Genomic DNA, 20,394 nt, shown 5'->3' with positions numbered 1-20,394 from the left:
GGAGAAGCAAGGTGCAGGAGGGAGTAGAAGGGGAGAACAAGGAATAGGAAGGGGTAGAAGAGCAAGGTGCTGGGTGGGGAGAAGCAATGTACAGGAGAAGGGGGTGCAGGAGGCAGGAGAGCAGGGTGTTGGAGTGAGGGGGGGGGGGGGAAGAGGAGGATTTGGAAGGGGAAGGGAGAGTGGGTAGGAGGGCAGAGTGCAGGAGGGATGGGGCTAATTATACTAGAGGTAGACAGCGTTCACAGGCATATTTCTGGTGTTACAGATTGCAAGCTCTTCGGGAGAGCACCCACTTGTACTTAATTAGGACACAAATGTTACAAATGATGTCTTTATTGGCTGATGTTACAGGTTGTGAGGCTGTATGTGCCCTTCCTCAGACCAGTGACATTCAATCAGCACAACGGGTTAATTGGAGGCAGCGGTCAAGACTTTGTAATGAAGGTAATGAGCTTGGGATCTGCACTGATCCCTCTGTATATATATTTCCCCAGCCATCTCAAAGCGAGTACAGCTCCAAGATCAGGCCCAGCATGTCCACTATAACAGCCCCCCCAAATCTGACCGCTCATAACAGGGACAAACTGCCCACATCCTCACTGTTCATATATTGATGGCCGTCTTGGCTTTCTGCATCTCCCCCCCTCCCCCCTTCCAACAGGGGCACAGGGTGAGGTATCAGGATCAGACCCCCTTAGGCCCAGTGCAGAGTGTAAGCACGAGCCCAGGGAGCCGTGATCCTGCAGAGTCCTGTGTACAGCGAGGTGAGGAGGTCAGCAGGCACAAGTCACGGTCCGCTCAGCAGCAAGTGTCCAACCACCAGGCACACTCCGGACGCTCCACAGAGAGGGTACGGGGGGGGCACATTCTGGGTCACACGAAAGGTAGGACGGCACACTCAGGGGGCGCTCATGTTCATCTTGTCATGGCAGCCGGTCCAGAAGGCGCTGAGCCGGTTGTCACGGTTGTCACAGAAGTCGGTAAAGTCCTTGAGCAGACGGTCAGCAAAGCGCTCATCTCCGGTGCCGCTGGAGCGCCAGGTCTTGGTCAGCATGGTGTTGTAGGCCCAGTTATAACCGATCCGCTCATCCCCAAACAGGTTCTGATTGGACGAGCTGGTGGAATTGCGGCGGCGTCTCTGCTGCCCTGAGGCGTATTTGCGCTTGGAGTAGGGAAGCTGTAAAAACACAGTGCCTAGGAGAGAGAAGGGAGGGAGGAGGTGTGAGGGAGGGGAGAGAAACAATTGGTGGGAGGAGGAGGTGGTGCAGGAGAAGAGGGAGAGAGTGGTGCGACGTAGCTTACTGTATATTACTGTATATCACTCTGCTCACCTGTCACATGTATATACTGCGGCTTATTCTCAGATGGGAAGTTGAAAGCAGATGCGGAATATTTATCCTGAACAAATCCAAACCTGCAGGGGGAGAGGGGGGGGATCAGGAGGGGTCTCAGCAAAGGGAGTCAGAGGACATGGAGGGACGTCCCCAGAAGTTGGAGGAGTTGTTGGAGACTGTATTACTAAACTGTGGTGAAAATAGGGGTAATCAGCACATTAATAAAGGCAGTGGGCTCAGCTGGTTACCCCTATTTCGCGTTGGGGATGAAGGGGTTAATTCTATATGCATGGCTGTCCCCATTTTGCAGGCTAATCTCTACCTGCAGTGAAGTGCCTTTCTGTTGCTGTTTTAAAATGTACAGGCAGGATGCTATTTTTTTTTGTCTGCCTGCCTTTGTAAGGCAGTAAGGAACAAATGTTATGCATACAGGAGCCCCCTGTTGGGATGAAAAATCCCAGATTCGTAAAGTGTCACTTAAATCAGGATGTTTCTGAGTAACAGATCCTGTTACTCCTCCTGGATATTTCACACCTCGGGACCAAACTCCAGACATTGCGTCCCCAGAAATGAGTGGCCCCTTTTTACTTAGCAGTGCTACCAAGCTGCTTACTGAGCATGCTCAGAGATACCTGAGCTGGCTGTAGGACTTGCCCATGTGACCTGGCAGGTTCTGATAGGAGGAAGATAATTCCTTGCCAATGGGATGAGGCTAATGTAACACTTCACAGGCCCTTGTCCTTAAAAAGGCCTGTACCCCTCATTCCTGTGTTATTCCTGTGTTGTTGCTGTTGCTGTTACCTGATTTCTTCAAGCGGATAAGACCCGAGTACAGCGGCTACGATTCCAGAACGCAAGGGGTTAAAAACATCGCAACAAGGAAACTTGCCCTGCTTCAGGATTTCGTTAGCCCTGGGGATTCCAGCAAATCCCAGAGAACCAGAAAGGACTTTGCACATTCACAGAAGGATTGGACTGGCTATTTATTTGGCAATTTGCAAATGGACTAGTTTTTAAAGAACAATCTTCTGGTGCTGGGCACCTTTCTGGACATTATCCTCTGTTTCTCTACCCGTGAGTGTAATTATTAAGTTTATTCTGCAGTTGTCGTGTGTTTGCCTATCAAGGGAATAAATCTCAGTTTATTTTGCTCAACCTGTTCTGCTCAATCAGGATCCACGAAATATAAATGTGTTATTAAGCGCGTCTCCCGTGACAAACATTTGGGGGAGGGGTGTGTCTGTGGGGAGGGGTGTGTCTGGGGGGAGGGGTGTGTCGGGGGGGAGGGGTGTGTCTGGGGGACATTGCTACCTGTACGCGATCACTTCCTGTAATAGGTGCATGCGATCCCAATAAGTCTCCGGTTCAAATCCTGAAACACAAGAAGGTCTGAGGAGTAAAATAAATGCCACAGAATATCTGCCCCTCCTCTCTAACCCAAGGGGGAAACATTACACTTGTATGGACCTTTAGCCTGGAACCACCCCTTCGTGCCCTATAAGCTTGTCTTGGCACCGACAACCCAACAGACAGCCCTGTCCCTTGGCACTGCCCGCTGCTAACAGAGAGGTGCCCCTCATACCCTCGAAGAGATGGTCACTCTCAGCCTTTAGCAGGCAGCTGACGTTGAGCGGGATAAAGAGCTGAGCACGCAGGGGGTCTCCGTACAGGTAACTGGGCAGGGCGAAGGGGCCCTCGAGAACAGGCACCAGCAGGAACCCGCAAGAGGTCGCTTTCCTGTGCCAACCCTGGACCTGCAGGGGAGAGCGGGAATGAGACACACACACACACACAGAGGGGGAGAGCGGGAATGAGACACACACAGAGGGGGAGAGCGGGAATGAGACACACACAGAGGGGGAGAGCGGGAATGAGACACACACACACACACACACACACACACACACACACACACACACACACACACAGAGGGGGAGAGCGGGAATGAGACACACACACAGAGGGGGAGAGCGGGAATGAGACACACACAGAGGGGGAGAGCGGGAATGAGACACACACACACACAGAGGGGGAGAGCGGGAATGAGACACACACAGAGGGGGAGAGCGGGAATGAGACACAGAAGGGGAGAGCGGGAATGGGACACACAGAGGGGGAGAGCGGGAATGAGACACACACACACACAGAGGGGGAGAGCGGGAATGAGACACACACAGAGGGGGAGAGCGGGAATGAGACACAGAAGGGGAGAGCGGGAATGGGACACAGAGGGGGAGAGCGGGAATGAGACACACACACACACAGAGGGGGAGAGCGGGAATGAGACACACAGAGGGGGAGAGCGGGAATGAGACACACACACACAGAGGGGGAGAGCGGGATTGAGACACAGAAGGGGAGAGCGGGAATGAGACACTGAGGGGGAGAGCGGGAATGAGACACTGAGGGGGAGAGCGGGAATGAGACACTGAGGGGGAGAGCGGGAATGAGACACACAGAAGGGGAGAGCGGGAATGAGACACACACAGAAGGGGAGAGCGGGAATGAGACACACAGAAGGGGAGAGCGGGAATGAGACACACAGAAGGGGAGAGCGGGAATGAGACACTGAGGGGGAGAGCGGGAATGAGACACTGAGGGGGAGAGCGGGAATGAGACACACACAGAAGGGGAGAGCGGGAATGAGACACACAGAAGGGGAGAGCGGGAATGAGACACACAGAAGGGGAGAGCGGGAATGAGACACACACAGAAGGGGAGAGCGGGAATGAGACACAGAGGGGGAGAGCGGGAATGAGACACAGAGGGGGAGAGCGGGAATGAGACACACACAGAAGGGGAGAGCGGGAATGAGACACACAGAGGGGGAGAGCGGGAATGAGACACACAGAAGGGGAGAGCGGGAATGAGACACACACAGAAGGGGAGAGCGGGAATGAGACACAGAGGGGGAGAGCGGGAATGAGACACAGAGGGGGAGAGCGGGAATGAGACACAGAGGGGGAGAGCGGGAATGAGACACTAAGGGGGAGAGCGGGAATGAGACACTGAGGGGGAGAGCGGGAATGAGACACTGAGGGGGAGAGCGGGAATGAGACACTAAGGGGGAGAGCGGGAATGAGACACACGGGGAGAGCGGGAATGAGACACACAGAGGGGGAGAGTGGGAATGAGACACACAGAGGGGGAGAGTGGGAATGAGACACACAGAGGGAGAGAGTGGGAATGAGACACACACAGAGGGGGAGAGTGGGAATGAGACACACACAGAGGGGGAGAGCGGGAATGAGACACACACACACACACACACACACACACACACACACACACAGAGGGGGAGAGCGGGAATGAGACACACACACACAGAGGGGGAGAGCGGGAATGAGATACACACAGAGGGGGAGAGCGACTCTTACAGGTAAAAAAAAAGGAGAGAGCACACAAAGAAGAGAGGATGTAAAGGAGGCAGACGGGGAGCTTCCAAACCATCTCAAACAGCACAGCCGCGGTCACTGCCATCCAGTGCAGTTTGACCTCGAAGGCGGCCGTCAGAGAGAAGTTCCCGTGATAGTAGCAGCTGCACCACTCCAGCCGGTCAGTGCGGTTATTAATGTCCACATCCAGGGTGACCGTCCTCTGCTCCGGGACCTTAGCAGCTGCAGGGAGAGGAGAGAACACGGGACAGCTCAGGCAGGCGGAGAGGAGACAGCGCAGAGAGAGAACGATCACAGGTAGAGAGCGCACTGCTCGAATAGAGAGCTCAAAGAGAGGAAGAGACAGGTCTGAAGTCAGAGAAAATGATAGAGTGGTAAAAAGGCTCCAGAGAGACAGCTCCAAACACGAAAGAGAGAGGGGGGGGGGGGGGGAGAGAGAAAGAGAGCGCGAGAGAGAAGCCCACATAAGATCTCAGCATGCTGTCAATGAGGTTAAACACAGAGACATCACAGGGGAGAGACACCCAGGGGATGAAATCAATGAGACAGCCCAGTGACCCAAATCAAAGAGAGATATCCATGCAATATGACCAAGAGACACCCGGGGGAGATGCTGGGAGATTGGAGGGGGGAGGGGGGGCGGGATGTAACAGAGCTTGTTCCGGGGCTCTGGAGGGGGGGCATCGCATGCAGGACAGTCAGCAGGGCAGGGGAGGAGCTGTTAAAGAGGGATTACAGCCAATCAGAGCCAAGAGGAGAACCAATGATGTCACATGGACGCAGTGATGTCAGACTTCAGCCTGAATGCTTGCGGTCAGCAGATTGAGATGGTTAACAAGGCAGAGTAACACGACTCTCTTGGGTGTGACCCGGTGGTAACCCAACTCCTGAGGGTCTCAGTGCCTCAATGTAACAGAAAAAAAACGCTATTAAGACTTGGTAAAACTAGGCTGGAGATACAGCAGTGAAAGCATTCACCCCTGTAACGCCTGCTGTCTCATCATGTGACAGGTTCAGAATGTAAGATTCCGTTAACCCCTTCAGTATCAGAGGCGCACAAGCACCCTGCAGAGCACTGTATATAAATGTGTCTTCTTGCAATCTCTGGCAAGTTAAGCGTTAAAAAAATCTCTAATTTAGGCCTTTTATTGGATCACACGTACACACATGTATGTAAGGAGTGCATGCACATGTATGTAAGGAGTGCATGCACATGTATGTAAGGAGTGCATGCACATGTATGTAAGGAGTGCATGCACATGTATGTAAGGAGTGCATGCACATGTATGTAAGGAGTGCATGCACATGTATGTAAGGAGTGCATGCACATGTATGTAAGGAGTGCATGCACATGTATGTAAGGAGTGCATGCACATGTATGAGACTTGGTATATAAACACAAATTAAATGCCGTGTCAGAGCAAGCGTGAAACCAGTGATCCCATTAAACATATAAGCGGATCATTTAGACTAGAAATCCCGCGCGGCCCCCGCCCCCCTCCCGGGAGAGAGGTCCCAGCGGAGGTTTGGGAGACTCGCGGCGGCCCCCCTCCCGGGAGAGAGGTCCCAGCGGAGGTTTGGGAGACTCGCGCCGACCCCCGCCCCCTCCCGGGAGAGAGGTCCCAGCGGAGGTTTCGGAGACTCGCGCTGGCACCCCTCCCCCTCCCGGGAGAGAGGTCCCAGCGGAGGTTTCGGAGACTCGCGGCGGCCCCCCGCCCCCTCCTGGGAGAGAGGTCCCAGCGGAGGTTTGGGAGACTCGCGCGGCCCCCCTCCCGGGAGAGAGGTCCCAGCGGAGGTTTGGGAGACTCGCGCGGCCCCCCTCCCGGGAGAGAGGTCCCAGCGGAGGTTTGGGAGACTCGCGCCGCCCCCCGGCCCCCTCCCGGGAGAGAGGTCCCAGCGGAGGTTTGGGAGACTCGCGCCGCCCCCCTCCTGGGAGAGAGGTCCCAGCGGAGGTTTGGGAGACTCGCGCGGCCCCCCTCCCGGGAGAGAGGTCCCAGCGGAGGTTTGGGAGACTCGCGGCGCCCCCCCTCCCGGGAGAGAGGTCCCAGCGGAGGTTTGGGAGACTCGCGCCGCCCCCCCTCCCGGGAGAGAGGTCCCAGCGGAGGTTTGGGAGACTCGCGCCGCCCCCCGGCCCCCTCCCGGGAGAGAGGTCCCAGCGGAGGTTTGGGAGACTCGCGCCGGCACCCCTCCCGGGAGAGAGGTCCCAGCGGAGGTTTCGGAGACTCGCGCCGGCACCCCTCCCCCTCCCGGGAGAGAGGTCCCAGCGGAGGTTTCGGAGACTCGCGCCGGCACCCCTCCCCCTCCCGGGAGAGAGGTCCCAGCGGAGGCCGTTTGTTCCTTGAACTCAGAATCACACCGTCTCCTCCTGACCCAGTGAGGGGTTTGTGGGATTTCAGTGACTGCTCGCCAGCGCTGTATAGAAGTGTTTATTCATTAATAAGCGTTATATCATAGTTGCTGCATTTACAATGGAACGACACACACACACACACACACACACACACACACACACACACACACACACACACACACACACACACACACACACACACACACACACACACACACACACACACACACACACACACACACACACACACACACACACACACACACACACACACACACACACACACACACACACACACACACACACACACACACTAGGTTTATAGGTTGAATTTGATGGACGGAAGTCTTTTTTCAACCTCATGTACTATGTAACCATGTAACCATGTAACCATGTAACCATGTAACCCTGCTTCTTTCCCAGTGAGTGTTGTGTCTGGGGTGGAATTGGGGTAATTTGTCAGCACCGTGACACAGAGTTTTGGTCCATGCCACGTGATAGTCAGGCCACGGCTGGTCCATGGGAGATCATTCTCTTGGGACTGTCACCCCCCGTCAGCTCCCCTGCCCCCTGCGGGCAGCTACCTAGCAGCGCGGCGGCCTGGCTCCTTCCTCCGAAGCTGCGGCTGAACGAGCTGTGCCTACTTGCGTAAGAGGCGGGTCGGCTGGGCAGCCAGGGCAGGAGGAACGGAGGGATCTCCGAATGCAGGAGCTCTTCCTCCACCAGGGCCACCTCAAACCACTTCCGCTGGAAGGCCGTGAAATCCTCCATGGAGGAGGAGTGCCAGGCCAGGCCGGGCTGGGCCAGGCTCGTCGCTGCCGGGGCAAGTGGGAGGCAAGGAGTTAATGTGGACAACACTTCAAGTCTGCTTCCCCCCCCCCCACGCAGCCCCCGTCTCCAGGCACGTCCCCCCCTCACCTCGCTCCGACTCCTTCTCAGGAACGATCCGGTACAAGTAGAAGCCGTAGATGAATGTTCTGAGAGTCTCTCCTGATGCGTGCGAGATGTACTGGTCATCCAGCAACTTCTGTGGTGCACAGAGAGGGTGCACACGTTATAGAGAAGAGACACAGAGACAGACAGAGAGAGAGAGGCACGAGAGAGGAGAGAGGAGAGAGAGGCGCGACACAAGAGAGGAGAGAGGCACGAGAGAGGAGAGAGGCACGACACGAGAGGGGAGAGAGCGGCACGAGAGAGGAGAGAGAGGCACGACACGAGAGGGGAGAGAGGAGAGAGAGGCGAGAGAGAGAGGCACGACACGAGAGGGGAGAGAGGGGAGAGAGAGAGGCACGACACGAGAGGGGAGAGAGGAGAGAGAGGAGAGAGAGGCGAGAGCGAGAGGCACGACACGAGAGGGGAGAGAGGAGAGAGAGGCGAGAGCGAGAGGCACGACACGAGAGGGGAGAGAGGAGAGAGAGGCAGGAGAGAGAGGGGGGAAGGCGAGAGAGAGGGGAAGGCGAGAGAGAGGGGAAGGCGAGAGAGAGGGGAAGGCGAGAGAGAGGGGAAGGCGAGAGAGAGGGGAAGGCGAGAGAGAGAGGAAGGCGAGAGAGAGAGGAAGGCGAGAGAGAGAGGAAGGCGAGAGAGAGAGGAAGGCGAGAGAGAGAGGAAGGCGAGAGAGAGAGGAAGGCGAGAGAGAGAGGAAGGCGAGAGAGAGAGGCAGGAGAGAGAGAGAGGCAGGAGAGAGAGAGAGGCAGGAGAGAGAGAGAGGCAGGAGAGAGAGAGAGGCAGGAGAGAGAGAGGGGAAGGCGAGAGAGAGAGGAAGGCGAGAGAGAGAGGAAAGCGAGAGAGAGAGGAAGGAGAGAGAGAGAGAGAGGAAGGAGAGAGAGAGAGAGAGGAAGGAGAGAGAGAGAGAGGAAGGAGAGAGAGGAAGGAGAGAGAGGAAGGAGAGAGAGGAAGGAGAGAGAGAGGAGAGAGAGAAGAGACACGAGAGAGAGAGAGAGAGAGAGAGAGAGAGTGACAGAGACAGAGAGAGACACGAGACACGAGAGAGGAGAGAGAGACACAAGAGAGGAGAGAGAGAGACACGAGAGAGGAGAGAGGAGAGAGAGAGGAGAGAGAGGAGAGAGCGAGACACGAGAGAGGAGAGAGAGAGACACACGAGAGACAAGAGAGAGGAGAGAGGCGAGAGACGAGAGAGGAGAGAAAAAAGGGAGGGGGAGAGAAGGAGAAGAAAGGAAGAAGAGGAGAAAGGAGAGGGAATCGCTTTCCTAAAGTTAAGATATACATAAATGGAGGTTTGTGGCTTTTGATCAGTAATCCGGGCAGACTGGGTGAGCCAAGAGACTGAGATAGGAGAGAAAGGGAGAGAGAAACATGTGAGGGAATGAGAGAGAAGTGCTCCGCCTCTCACCTGCATTATGTCCATGGCTATGGTCTGACTCTGCACCCAGTCTGTGTTATTCAACAACCAGTGCACAACCTCAGCACTGATAAAGCAGCACGCAGGAAGGCCTTTCTGCTCCGACAGCAGCGGGATACCAGTCCTGCACACAGACAACACACACACACAGTGATACAGACAGCACACCACACACACACACACACACACACACACAGCAGCGGGATACCAGTCCTGCACACAGACACACCGTGATATACACACACAACACACACACAGTGATACAGACAGCACAACACCACACACACACACACAGCAGCGGGATAACGGTCCTGCACACAGACACACAGTGATACACAGACAACACACACACAGTGATACAGACAGCACAACAACACACACACACACAGCGGGATACCGGTCCTGCACATAGACACATAGTGATCCAAAGACAGCACAACACCCCACACACACACACAGCACAACAACAGGATAATGGTCCAGCACACAGACACACACACAGTGATCCAAAGACAGCACAACACCCCCCCCACACACAGACAGCACAACAACAGGATACCGGTCCAGCACACACACACACAGTGATCCACAGACAGCACAACACCCCACACACACACACACACACACACACACACACACACACACACACACACACACACACACAGCAGCGGGATACCGGTCCTGCACACAGACACACACACTGATCTACAGACAGCACAACACCCCACATTCAGCACAACAACGGGATACCGTCCAGCACAGACACACACAGTGATACATTGATACAGCACAAAATGACACCACACAGATCATGACACTGATAGACAGCACAACACACACACGCGCGGGATAAATGTCCTGCACACAGACACACAGCACACACAGAACATGACAGTGATACAGACACAGCACAACATGACACAGTGATACACAGTGATGCACAGAAAGCCAATTGTGACACACACACAGCACAACATGAGGCAGGCACACAGACATGTGGATACATAAAGTGACGCACACAGACAGCATTACACTGACACAGCACACTCCCCCCACTCTCCATGTCACATACGTTGGGTGTTTCATGGCTTCCAGAATCTCGCTCATGCTGGCGGAGGAGGTGAGTGTGCTCGGACCCCCCAATACCTGCGGGACACTAAGGGGTGAGAGCGTTAGAAAAGTGCCCCCATACCACTCCCTCTGCTCACCAAGAGCATTAGCCCGTCTCTCCCCACTCGCCCTTCTGGTACCTGGGCTCCGTGGCGGGTGGCCCCTGCTCCGCTGTACCTCCCACCTGGCTCAGGGGTCTCTCAGGTGGGGCATTGTTGGGCAGAGCGCTGCTCCCATCGGCGAGAGGGGGAACTCCCTGATCAATAGAGATCTGCGGCAAGGGGGAAAAGAGCCGTGATCAGGACACATTGGGACATGAAGCACACACACACACACACACACACACACACACCCACACAGCTTACACACAGTTTACACACACACACACACACACACACACAGTTTACACACACACACACACACAGTTTACACACACACACACACAGTTTACACACACACACACACAGTTTACACACACACACACACACACACACACACAGCTTACACACACACAGCTTACACACACACACAGCTTACACACACACAGCTTACACACACACACACAGCTTACACACACACAGTTTACACACACACACACACACAGTTTACACACACAGTTTACACACACAGTTTACACACACAGAGCTTACACACACACACACAGCCACAGCCACACACACACACTGACCTGCGGGGTGAAGGAGGGAGCGGTGCGGGGGCTTCGGACAAATTCCATAAAGAAGGCCCCGTCCTGAGAGGGAAGCGATAGTGCAGACAGGAGCATGAAGAGAGACACAGACAGGCGCACAGAGAGACAGGCAGACAGCCACACGGAGACACAGGCAGGCGCACGGAGAGACAGGCGCACAGAGACAGGCAGAAAGCCACACGGAGACACAGGCAGGCGCGCAGAGAGACAGGCGCACAGAGACAGGCAGACAGGCGCACAGAGACAGGCAGACAGGCGCACAGAGACAGGCAGACAGGCGCACAGAGACAGGCAGACAGGCGCACAGAGACAGGCAGACAGGCGCACAGAGACAGGCAGACAGGCGCACAGAGACAGGCAGACAGGCGCACAGAGACAGGCAGACAGGCGCACAGAGACAGGCAGACAGGCGCACAGAGACAGGCAGACAGGCGCACAGAGACAGGCAGACAGGCGCACAGAGACAGGCAGACAGGCGCACAGAGACAGGCAGACAGGCGCACAGAGACAGGCAGACAGGCGCACAGAGACAGGCAGACAGGCGCACAGAGACAGGCAGACAGGCGCACAGAGACAGGCAGACAGGCGCACAGAGACAGGCAGACAGCCGCACAGAGACAGGCAGACAGCCGCACAGAGACAGGCAGACAGGCGCACAGAGACAGGCAGACAGGCGCACAGAGACAGGCAGACAGGCGCACAGAGACAGGCAGACAGGCGCACAGAGAGACAGGCAGACAGGCGCACAGAGAGACAGGCAGACAGGCGCACAGAGAGACAGGCAGACAGGCGCACAGAGAGACAGGCAGACAGGCGCACAGAGAGACAGGCAGACAGGCGCACAGAGAGACAGGCAGACAGGCGCACAGAGAGACAGGCAGACAGGCGCACAGAGAGACAGGCAGACAGGCGCACAGAGAGACAGGCAGACAGGCGCACAGAGAGACAGGCGCACAGAGAGACAGGCGCACAGAGAGACAGGCGCACAGAGAGACAGGCGCACAGAGAGACAGGCGCACAGAGAGACAGGCGCACAGAGAGACAGGCGCACAGAGAGACAGGCGCACAGAGAGACAGGCGCACAGAGAGACAGGCGCACAGAGAGACAGGCGCACAGAGAGACAGGCGCACAGAGAGACAGGCGCACAGAGAGACAGGCGCACAGAGAGACAGGCGCACAGAGAGACAGGCGCACAGAGAGACAGGCGCACAGAGAGACAGGCGCACAGAGAGACAGGCGCACAGAGAGACAGGCGCACAGAGAGACAGGCGCACAGAGAGACAGGCAGACAGCCACACGGAGACACAGGCAGGCGCACGGAGAGACAGGCGCACAGAGACAGGCAGACAGCCACACGGAGACACAGGCAGGCGCACAGAGAGACAGGCGCACAGAGACAGGCAGACAGCCACACGGAGAGACAGGCAGGTGTGCGGAGAGACAGGCAGACAGCCACACGGAGAGACAGGCAGGCGCACGGAGAGACAGGCAGACAGCCACACAGAGACACAGGCAGGCGCACGGAGAGACAGGCGCACAGAGACAGGCAGACAGCCACACGGAGACACAGGCAAGCGCACGGAGAGACAGGCGCACAGAGACAGGCAGACAGCCACACGGAGAGACAGGCAGGCGCACGGAGAGACAGGCAGACAGCCACACAGAGACACAGGCAGGCGCACGGAGAGACAGGCGCACAGAGACAGGCAGACAGCCACACGGAGACACAGGCAGGCGCACGGAGAGACAGGCGCACAGAGACAGGCAGACAGCCACACGCACGGAGGCAGGCAGCCACACGGAGACACAGGCGAGCGCAGAGACAGGCAGACAGCCACACAGAGACACAGGCGAGCGGAGAGACAGGCAGACAGCCACACGGAGACACAGGCGAGCGGAGAGACAGGCGCACAGAGGCAGGCAGACAGCCACACGGAGACACAGGCGAGCGGAGAGACAGGCAGGCACACAGAGAGACAGGCAGGCACACGGAGAGACAGGCAGGCGAGCGGAGAGACAGGCAGGCACACGGAGAGACAGGCAGGCAGGCACACGGAGAGACAGGCAGCCACACGGAGAGACAGGCAGCCACACGGAGATACAGGCAGGCGCACGGAGAGACAGGCGCACAGAGACAGGCAGACAGCCACACGCACGGAGGCAGGCAGCCACACGGAGACACAGGCAGGCAGCCACACGGAGACACAGGCGCACGGAGAGACAGGCAGACAGCCACACAGGCGCACGGAGAGACAGGCAGACAGCCACAGAGACACAGGCGCACGGAGAGACAGGCAGACAGCCACACAGAGACACAGGCGCACGGAGAGACAGGCAGACAGCCACAGAGACACAGGCAGGCGCACGGAGAGACAGGCACACAGAGGCAGGCAGACAGCCACACGGAGACACAGGCGAGCGGAGAGACAGGCAGACAGCCACACGGAGAGAGAGACAGGCAGACAGCCACACGGAGAGAGAGACAGGCAGACAGCCACACGGAGAGAGAGACAGGCAGACAGCCACACGGAGAGAGAGACAGGCAGACAGCCACACGGAGAGAGAGACAGGCAGACAGCCACACGGAGAGAGAGACAGGCAGACAGCCACACGGAGAGAGAGACAGGCAGACAGCCACACGGAGAGAGAGACAGGCAGACAGCCACACGGAGAGAGAGACAGGCAGACAGCCACACGGAGAGAGAGACAGGCAGACAGCCACACGGAGAGAGAGACAGGCAGACAGGCACACGGAGAGAGAGACAGGCAGACAGGCACACGGAGAGAGAGACAGGCAGACAGGCACACGGAGAGACAGGCAGGCACACGGAGAGACAGGCAGGCACACGGAGAGGCAGGCACACGGAGAGACAGGCAGGCACACGGAGAGACAGGCAGGCACACGGAGAGACAGGCAGACAGCCACACGGAGACACCGGCGAGCGGAGAGACAGCCACACAGAGACACAGGCAGACAGGCAGGAGGGGCCACAGGATACACACAGTGCCAGGAAATAAGTTTGACCAGAAAATCACCAAGCTGGGGCAGAGAGGACCCCTCCCTCCTCCCCCATCCCTATGCGAAGCCCCGGAGGTGCTAGGCAAGCTCCCCTCCTACCTTACGGGGGCTGTCCACATACGTGGGGGTGACCGCAGAGTCTGTGGCCTGAGAGGAACCTTTCCCAGCATGCATCAGCGCTTGCTGCTCCCCCAAGCTCCTGAAAACACAGGGCGATGGTACTGGTCACTCACAGAGACCCCCCCATTCTGTACACCACAGTTCGGGTAGTGAGATCAGAGATGGGGAGGGGGGAGTCTTACTTCTGATTGGCTTCCATCTCCAGCAGCGCAGACAGCGCCGAGGTCCCTTTCTTCCCGATTGGAGGCCCAGGGGGCTCTGGTGGGTGGGCGGGCAGCTGCAAACCCTTCATAGCTGCTCCTTTCTAGGGGGGCGGAAAGATCAGCGTTACAATACAATGCGGGATCACGTCAGGGCAACAAGGCACTTAAAAGATGGCCGCAGGTACCCGGATCATGCGGTCAGATCGGTGACGCCGACGAATGCGGTTCAGCCCCTCCACGAATCGGATGAAGCCGTCCAACAGCTGCCCCTCTTCCTGCTCGGACCGGGGGCGGTCCCCGTACAGATCACAGCGCTGCTCCCCCTCCATGATGCGCTTGGTGGGCCCAACGCAGGAAGGGAGCAGGAGGAAGCGCGTGCGCCAGAACTTCAGGGACTCGATCAGGCTGCGGGGTCAGAGGTCACAGCAGGTCAGACTTGGTGGGAGGTCAGCCCCCGGGATGTCGTGAATTTGCTACGTGTGATGCTCTGCGTGTGCCGTTGCAGGTTACACGCTTTGTCAGTCGCACGGTGTGTCAGTCGCATGGTGTGTCACTGTGCGCGCGCGCGTCCCTCACCTGAAGTCCTCAGAGCCCGCAGAACAGATGTACTGATCCAGGTAGTTCCACTTGTAATCCTCCAACCGCTCGTGGGAGAACTCCACCCAGCTGGGCACAAAGTCGCACGCCGAGTGTGAGGGGCACAGGCTGTACATGTAGCTGATCTGAGCCGATTCATATGGGTACCTTGGAGAGAAATTAGGGGGGGGGGGAGACAGAATTAAGGGGGTGAGAGAGGGGGACGGGAGAGAGATAGGGGACGGACGGGAGAGAAAAGAGGGGGGGGGGAGAGATGGGAGAGAGATTTGGGGGTGGAAGAGGAAGAAAACCTTAATCACACACACCATGATCTATCTATAGCCCGAGATGCCCCAGCGGGACCGGTGTCCCTTCTACCACAGGTGTTTTGTGGTGCCAGCCTACCCCTCCCCTGATCAGTGTACTAGCGCCCCCCCCCTGGTCGGCATCCTCGAGGCGGCGCCCTTACTTGGGTAGGTATCTGGTAACGGTGATGATCTTGTCCTTGCAGGTCACCTTGTGGAAGGTCCGGCCCATGCTCAGCCAGTACTGGTTCTCCTCCTCGGGCCGGTTCCGTGATACCAACCCTGAGAGTGACAGAACCAAAAGGGTAAGGGATGGGAAACGGAGTCCTGGGGTACCAGGAGGCACCCCCAAACCAGAGATACAGGGGTGACGGGTAAACTGACCTCCATCTACAGGAGTGTCCTTACCTCGCCTGTAGAGGGGGCTGCTGCTGAGTGGGGGCGGGGCGGCAGATTTGGGTTTGGGGTGCACTATGATCTGATACCCCTGCATGAGGCGCTGACAGATAAACTCCTCAAACACCTGCTGAGCCGTCATCTGCCCGGCTTCCTCGTCGCGCCTGTGGGGGAGGGGCCAGAGCGTAAGACTCCGCCCACGGACAGGAGCACAACCTCAAATGTTGAGATCTTGCTCACAACACTCTTCCCTCACACAACGAGGCCCCCCCCCCCCCCCCCACCTTCATACGCTCCCCACCACGAGACTGCGCCCTGGCAGACCCCACCCCAAAATGACACCGCAAGAAACCAGCACATGCTATTTGGCTGAAGCTGTGAAATGCCACTTACTCTCACATTTGGGACCCTGAACCCCCACACAGTGCCCCTCCAGAGGCACTGCGCGCGCCCCCCTCCCATCCTGCAGGCAGAGAATCTTTCCCCCCTCACAGATGCCCCTCTCCTCTCCCACCTGTCCAGCTCAGCCTCGGGCAGCAGGTCGTAGCAACCCTCCGTGTAATCATTCTGCAGGCTCTGCCTGTCTGGGAAGTAGTCTGTGGTGAGGGGCAGGCAGGCCGGGGTGGTGAGCGACTTCCAGTCCACCCCCACCGTGCAGCAGAAGCCAGGCACTACGGGGGGAGCAGACAGCATCAAAACTGCCCCGAGACCGCGCGGAGAGAGGGGGGGAGGAGGGGGAGAGGAGAGATCCGTGCCAGAGAGCGAGGGGAGGTGCGTGTAGGGAGAGAGAGAGAGAGAGGGGGGGGGGGGGGAGAGAGAAACAAGGGGTGAGGAGAGAAGGAGAGAGAGAGAGAGAGAGAGAGAGAGAGAGAGCAGGTTAACATTGCCATGCTCAGGAAGCCTCCAGTCCCATCATGCACTGGGAGTTTGACTACTTCTGATCAACAGCATAGATTGGAAGGTCACATGCAATCACAGAATAACCCGGCATTACCCACATGAAATATTCTGCTCATTGAAGAAGGTGCGCTGGACGGAGGGGGGAGGTAAGCAGAGAGGGCGGAGAGGGGAGGCCGAGAGGAGAGAAGGGGCCACACAGCAGGGAAGAAACATGGGAACTGGGAGAAACTTCCATTAATACAATGTCTCCCAGTCCTCAAGGGCCACCAACAGGTCAGGTTTTCAGGATACCCCTGCTTCAGCACAGGTGGCTCAGTCTTCGGCCAATACCTGGCCTTGTTGGTGGCCCTTGAGGGCTGGCGTTGGCCCCCCCTGTTCTAAAGTGATACTGTGTATACACACAGCAAGAGGCTGTATGTGTGTTACACAGAGCTGGGGAGGCGGTGTCACCAACTCAAACCCCAAATATACCCCCCACAAAGAAAGGTCAGAGTGTCGCCCAGAGAAAACATTCCTGCATAAGGGGTCACAGTCTCACACACTGCGGCGATTCTCTTATTACATTTTATCTACAACTAAAATGTGATTTAAACAGAGAGACAGAGAGACAGAGAGACAGAGAGACAGAGAGACAGAGAGACAGAGAGACAGAGAGACAGAGAGACAGAGAGACAGAGAGACAGAGAGACAGAGAGACAGAGAGACAGAGAGACAGAGAGACAGAGAGACAGAGAGCTAGATATTCAGTAACAAATGTACTATAGCAAAAATGAAAACATCAGAAATCAAAGTAAAAAAATATATATATAAAAAATAATAATAGATGTTTATTCACTCAAAGCACACGGTTACTCGACGTTTCATGCGTTCCCTGAAGAAAGTTCCTCCGGGGAACGAAACGTCGGGTAGCCGTGTATTTTCTGAGTCAACAAACACCTTGATATATATTTATTATTTTGTCCGGTGCTGATAATTTGATTCCTGAGGGTGAGTGTGTGTGGTGGATGGATATAGATACACGGAACTATATCGGGGTAATAGGAACTATATCGGGGTAATAGGAACTATATCGGGGTAATAGGAACTATATATAATAAGTGGCTGGCACACCAGGTCTGGGAGAAGTAAATCATTGCGTGTCTGCCTTTACTTATAGAGCATGGATAGGGGACTCAGCGCTTTACACAGACAGTACAGGGACTCAGCGCTTTACACAGACAGTACAGGGACTCAGCGCTTTACACAGACAGTACAGGGACTCCGCGCCTTACACAGACAGTACAGGGACTCAGCGCCTTACACAGACAGTACAGGGACTCAGCGCCTTACACAGACAGTACAGGGGACTCAGCGCCTTACACAGACAGTACAGGGACTCAGCGCCTTACACAGACAGTACAGGGACTCAGCGCCTTACACAGACAGTACAGGGACTCAGCGCCTTACACAGACAGTACAGGGACTCAGCGCTTTACACAGACAGTACAGGGACTCAGCGCCTTACACAGACAGTACAGGGACTCAGCGCCTTACACAGACAGTACAGGGACTCAGCGCCTTACACAGACAGTACAGGGACTCAGCGCCTTACACAGACAGTACAGGGACTCAGCGCCTTACACAGACAGTACAGGGACTCAGCGCTTTACACAGACAGTACAGGGACTCAGCGCTTTACACAGACAGTACAGGGACTCAGCGCCTTACACAGACAGTACAGGGACTCAGCGCCTTACACAGACAGTACAGGGACTCAGCGCCTTACACAGACAGTACAGGGACTCGGCGCCTTACACAGACAGTACAGGGACTCAGCGCCTTACACAGACAGTACAGGGACTCAGCGCCTTACACAGACAGTACAGGGACTCAGCGCCTTACACAGACAGTACAGGGACTCAGCGCCTTACACAGACAGTACAGGGACTCGGCGCCTTACACAGACAGTACAGGGACTCAGCGCCTTACACAGACAGTACAGGGACTCAGCGCCTTACACAGACAGTACAGGGACTCAGCGCCTTACACAGACAGTACAGGGACTCAGCGCTTTACACAGACAGTACAGGGAGTTGTAATACAATAAGAGCAGCAAAGTCAGACTATGGGAAAGGAAATCCCTGCCCCGGAGAGCTTACAATCTAAGTGCTATGGATCAGAGTTTCGTCTCACTCGGGAGCCTCTCTCAATGAAGAACAAAATGTTATGTTTAAATAAACGTGATACTTTCTCCCCACGCCCCGGTGTACCCGCTTCCTAAACTCGAGTGTAGCAATATAGCTTAACTCCTTCAGTGCTGGAGCGGCCAGAGAAAGCGTGCACTGCTTCCCTCCAGCGCTGCGGGGGTTAAAGAGTGCAGCCTGGTGGGACACGGGGGCAGGTCCTGCAGTCCCGGTATAAACGTGTCACTCATGCACACGGTCACATCACACTGCGGACCCACCACACACACACCCCACACACACACACACACACAATTCCACTCACTGGGCTCCGGGGAGCAGGCCAAGCTCTCCTCACAGGGCTCCTGTCGGTCGGTAGACCCTGCAGGGAGAGAACAAGATGGCATCAAGGTTTCCCCTCTGATCACTCAGCCACCACAGCATGACTTGGTGCCGGGTGGCATTCAGTGCCTGGTGTGTTCAGGTATTGGCATCACCTGTAAAGTGGATCTTCTGTTCGTTCATGCTGCCCAAACTGCTGGAGATTTCCTGCACCCGAACAGAGGTCACACCGTCACCGGGTGAGCGAGGTCCCGAGTGTCTGCAGGGGAGACAGTGACATAGGTGTGCGAGGGCCTGCGTGTCTGCAGGGGGGACAGTGACATAGGTGTGCGAGGGCCTGCGAGTCTGCAGGGGGGACAGTGACAGGTGTGCGAGGGCCTGCGTGTCTGCAGGGGGGACAGTGACATAGGTGTGCGAGGGCCTGCGTGTCTGCAGGGGGGACAGTGACATAGGTGTGCGAGGGCCTGCGTGTCTGCAGGGGGGACAGTGACATAGGTGTGCGAGGGCCTGCGTGTCTGCAGGGGGGACAGTGACATAGGTGTGCGAGGGCCTGCGTGTCTGCAGGGGACACAGCAACAAAAGGTGTGCGAGGGTCCGCAGTGACATACGGAGAAACTGTGACGCAGAAATAGTGACCGAAGCATAAGATCCTGCAGTGACCGACACAGACATGTCCTGTCCCTGTGGAAAAGATGGCCGCCCTCTGGCGCGTGGACCAAACGGGATGTTCGGTAGAAAAGCCAAATACATAGGTGTAACACATAAATGACTGAGATAATAAAACATTGCGGATAAAAAGATATACATTTCCCACTCGCAAGCGCCTAGGGAGAAATGTACAGATTCTTACCCGCAGTGTTTTAATAAAACTGTATTATGACCGGGCATTTTCCGTTTGTTTATAAAGAAGCGATAACAAGAAAGCCGGATAATAAACTGGGTGTCTTCCAATTGAAATGGTCTCAGTCAAGATGCACAAGTGCTAGTCTCAATCATTTATATAGGATAGTTGTTTATATGTGTTCCACCAGGGGTACGCAGAGTGTTTGAGCTGCGCCCCGTATACCCGCTTCTCATGTGACCGCGCGTCAAGCGGCACTGCGGGTCACGTGA

The 20,394-nt window shown here is 56.3% G+C and overlaps 1 protein-coding gene across 1 annotated transcript; it reads right to left on the bottom strand.

Moving 5' to 3' along the window:
- Positions 1-317: 317 nt before the first annotated feature.
- On the bottom strand, positions 318-19,569 carry DEPDC5 (DEP domain containing 5, GATOR1 subcomplex subunit). The gene is made up of 20 exons (XM_075568439.1): positions 19,437-19,569; positions 19,265-19,321; positions 16,392-16,548; positions 15,890-16,041; positions 15,646-15,763; positions 15,177-15,344; positions 14,786-15,005; positions 14,580-14,701; positions 14,377-14,476; positions 11,237-11,299; positions 10,689-10,819; positions 10,511-10,594; positions 9,430-9,562; positions 7,998-8,106; positions 7,664-7,894; positions 4,782-4,951; positions 2,917-3,088; positions 2,646-2,706; positions 1,332-1,414; positions 318-1,194 (listed from the first exon to the last, which is right to left on the bottom strand). The coding sequence occupies exons 1-20, from the start codon at positions 19,462-19,464 to the stop codon at positions 899-901; spliced, it is 2,655 nt and encodes an 884-aa protein (XP_075424554.1). The 5' UTR covers positions 19,465-19,569; the 3' UTR covers positions 318-898.
- Positions 19,570-20,394: the final 825 nt, after the last annotated feature.

The sequence above is a fragment of the Ascaphus truei genome, chromosome 13, assembly GCF_040206685.1.
Source record: "Ascaphus truei isolate aAscTru1 chromosome 13, aAscTru1.hap1, whole genome shotgun sequence".
NCBI lineage: Eukaryota > Metazoa > Chordata > Amphibia > Anura > Ascaphidae > Ascaphus > Ascaphus truei.
Note: the sequence above shows the minus strand (reverse complement) of the source record. Positions and strands in the feature narration are given on the sequence as shown.

Coding starts and splice junctions, on each gene's coding strand:
- DEPDC5 (XM_075568439.1), bottom strand. CDS start 19,464: ATGAACGAACAGAAGATCCACTTTACAG. Junction 16,042..16,391: donor CCCGAGGCTGAGCTGGACAG/GTGGGAGAGGAG, acceptor CCTCCCCCACAG/GCGCGACGAGGAAGCCGGGC. Junction 4,952..7,663: donor CCAGGCCGCCGCGCTGCTAG/GTAGCTGCCCGC, acceptor CTCTCCCTGCAG/CTGCTAAGGTCCCGGAGCAG.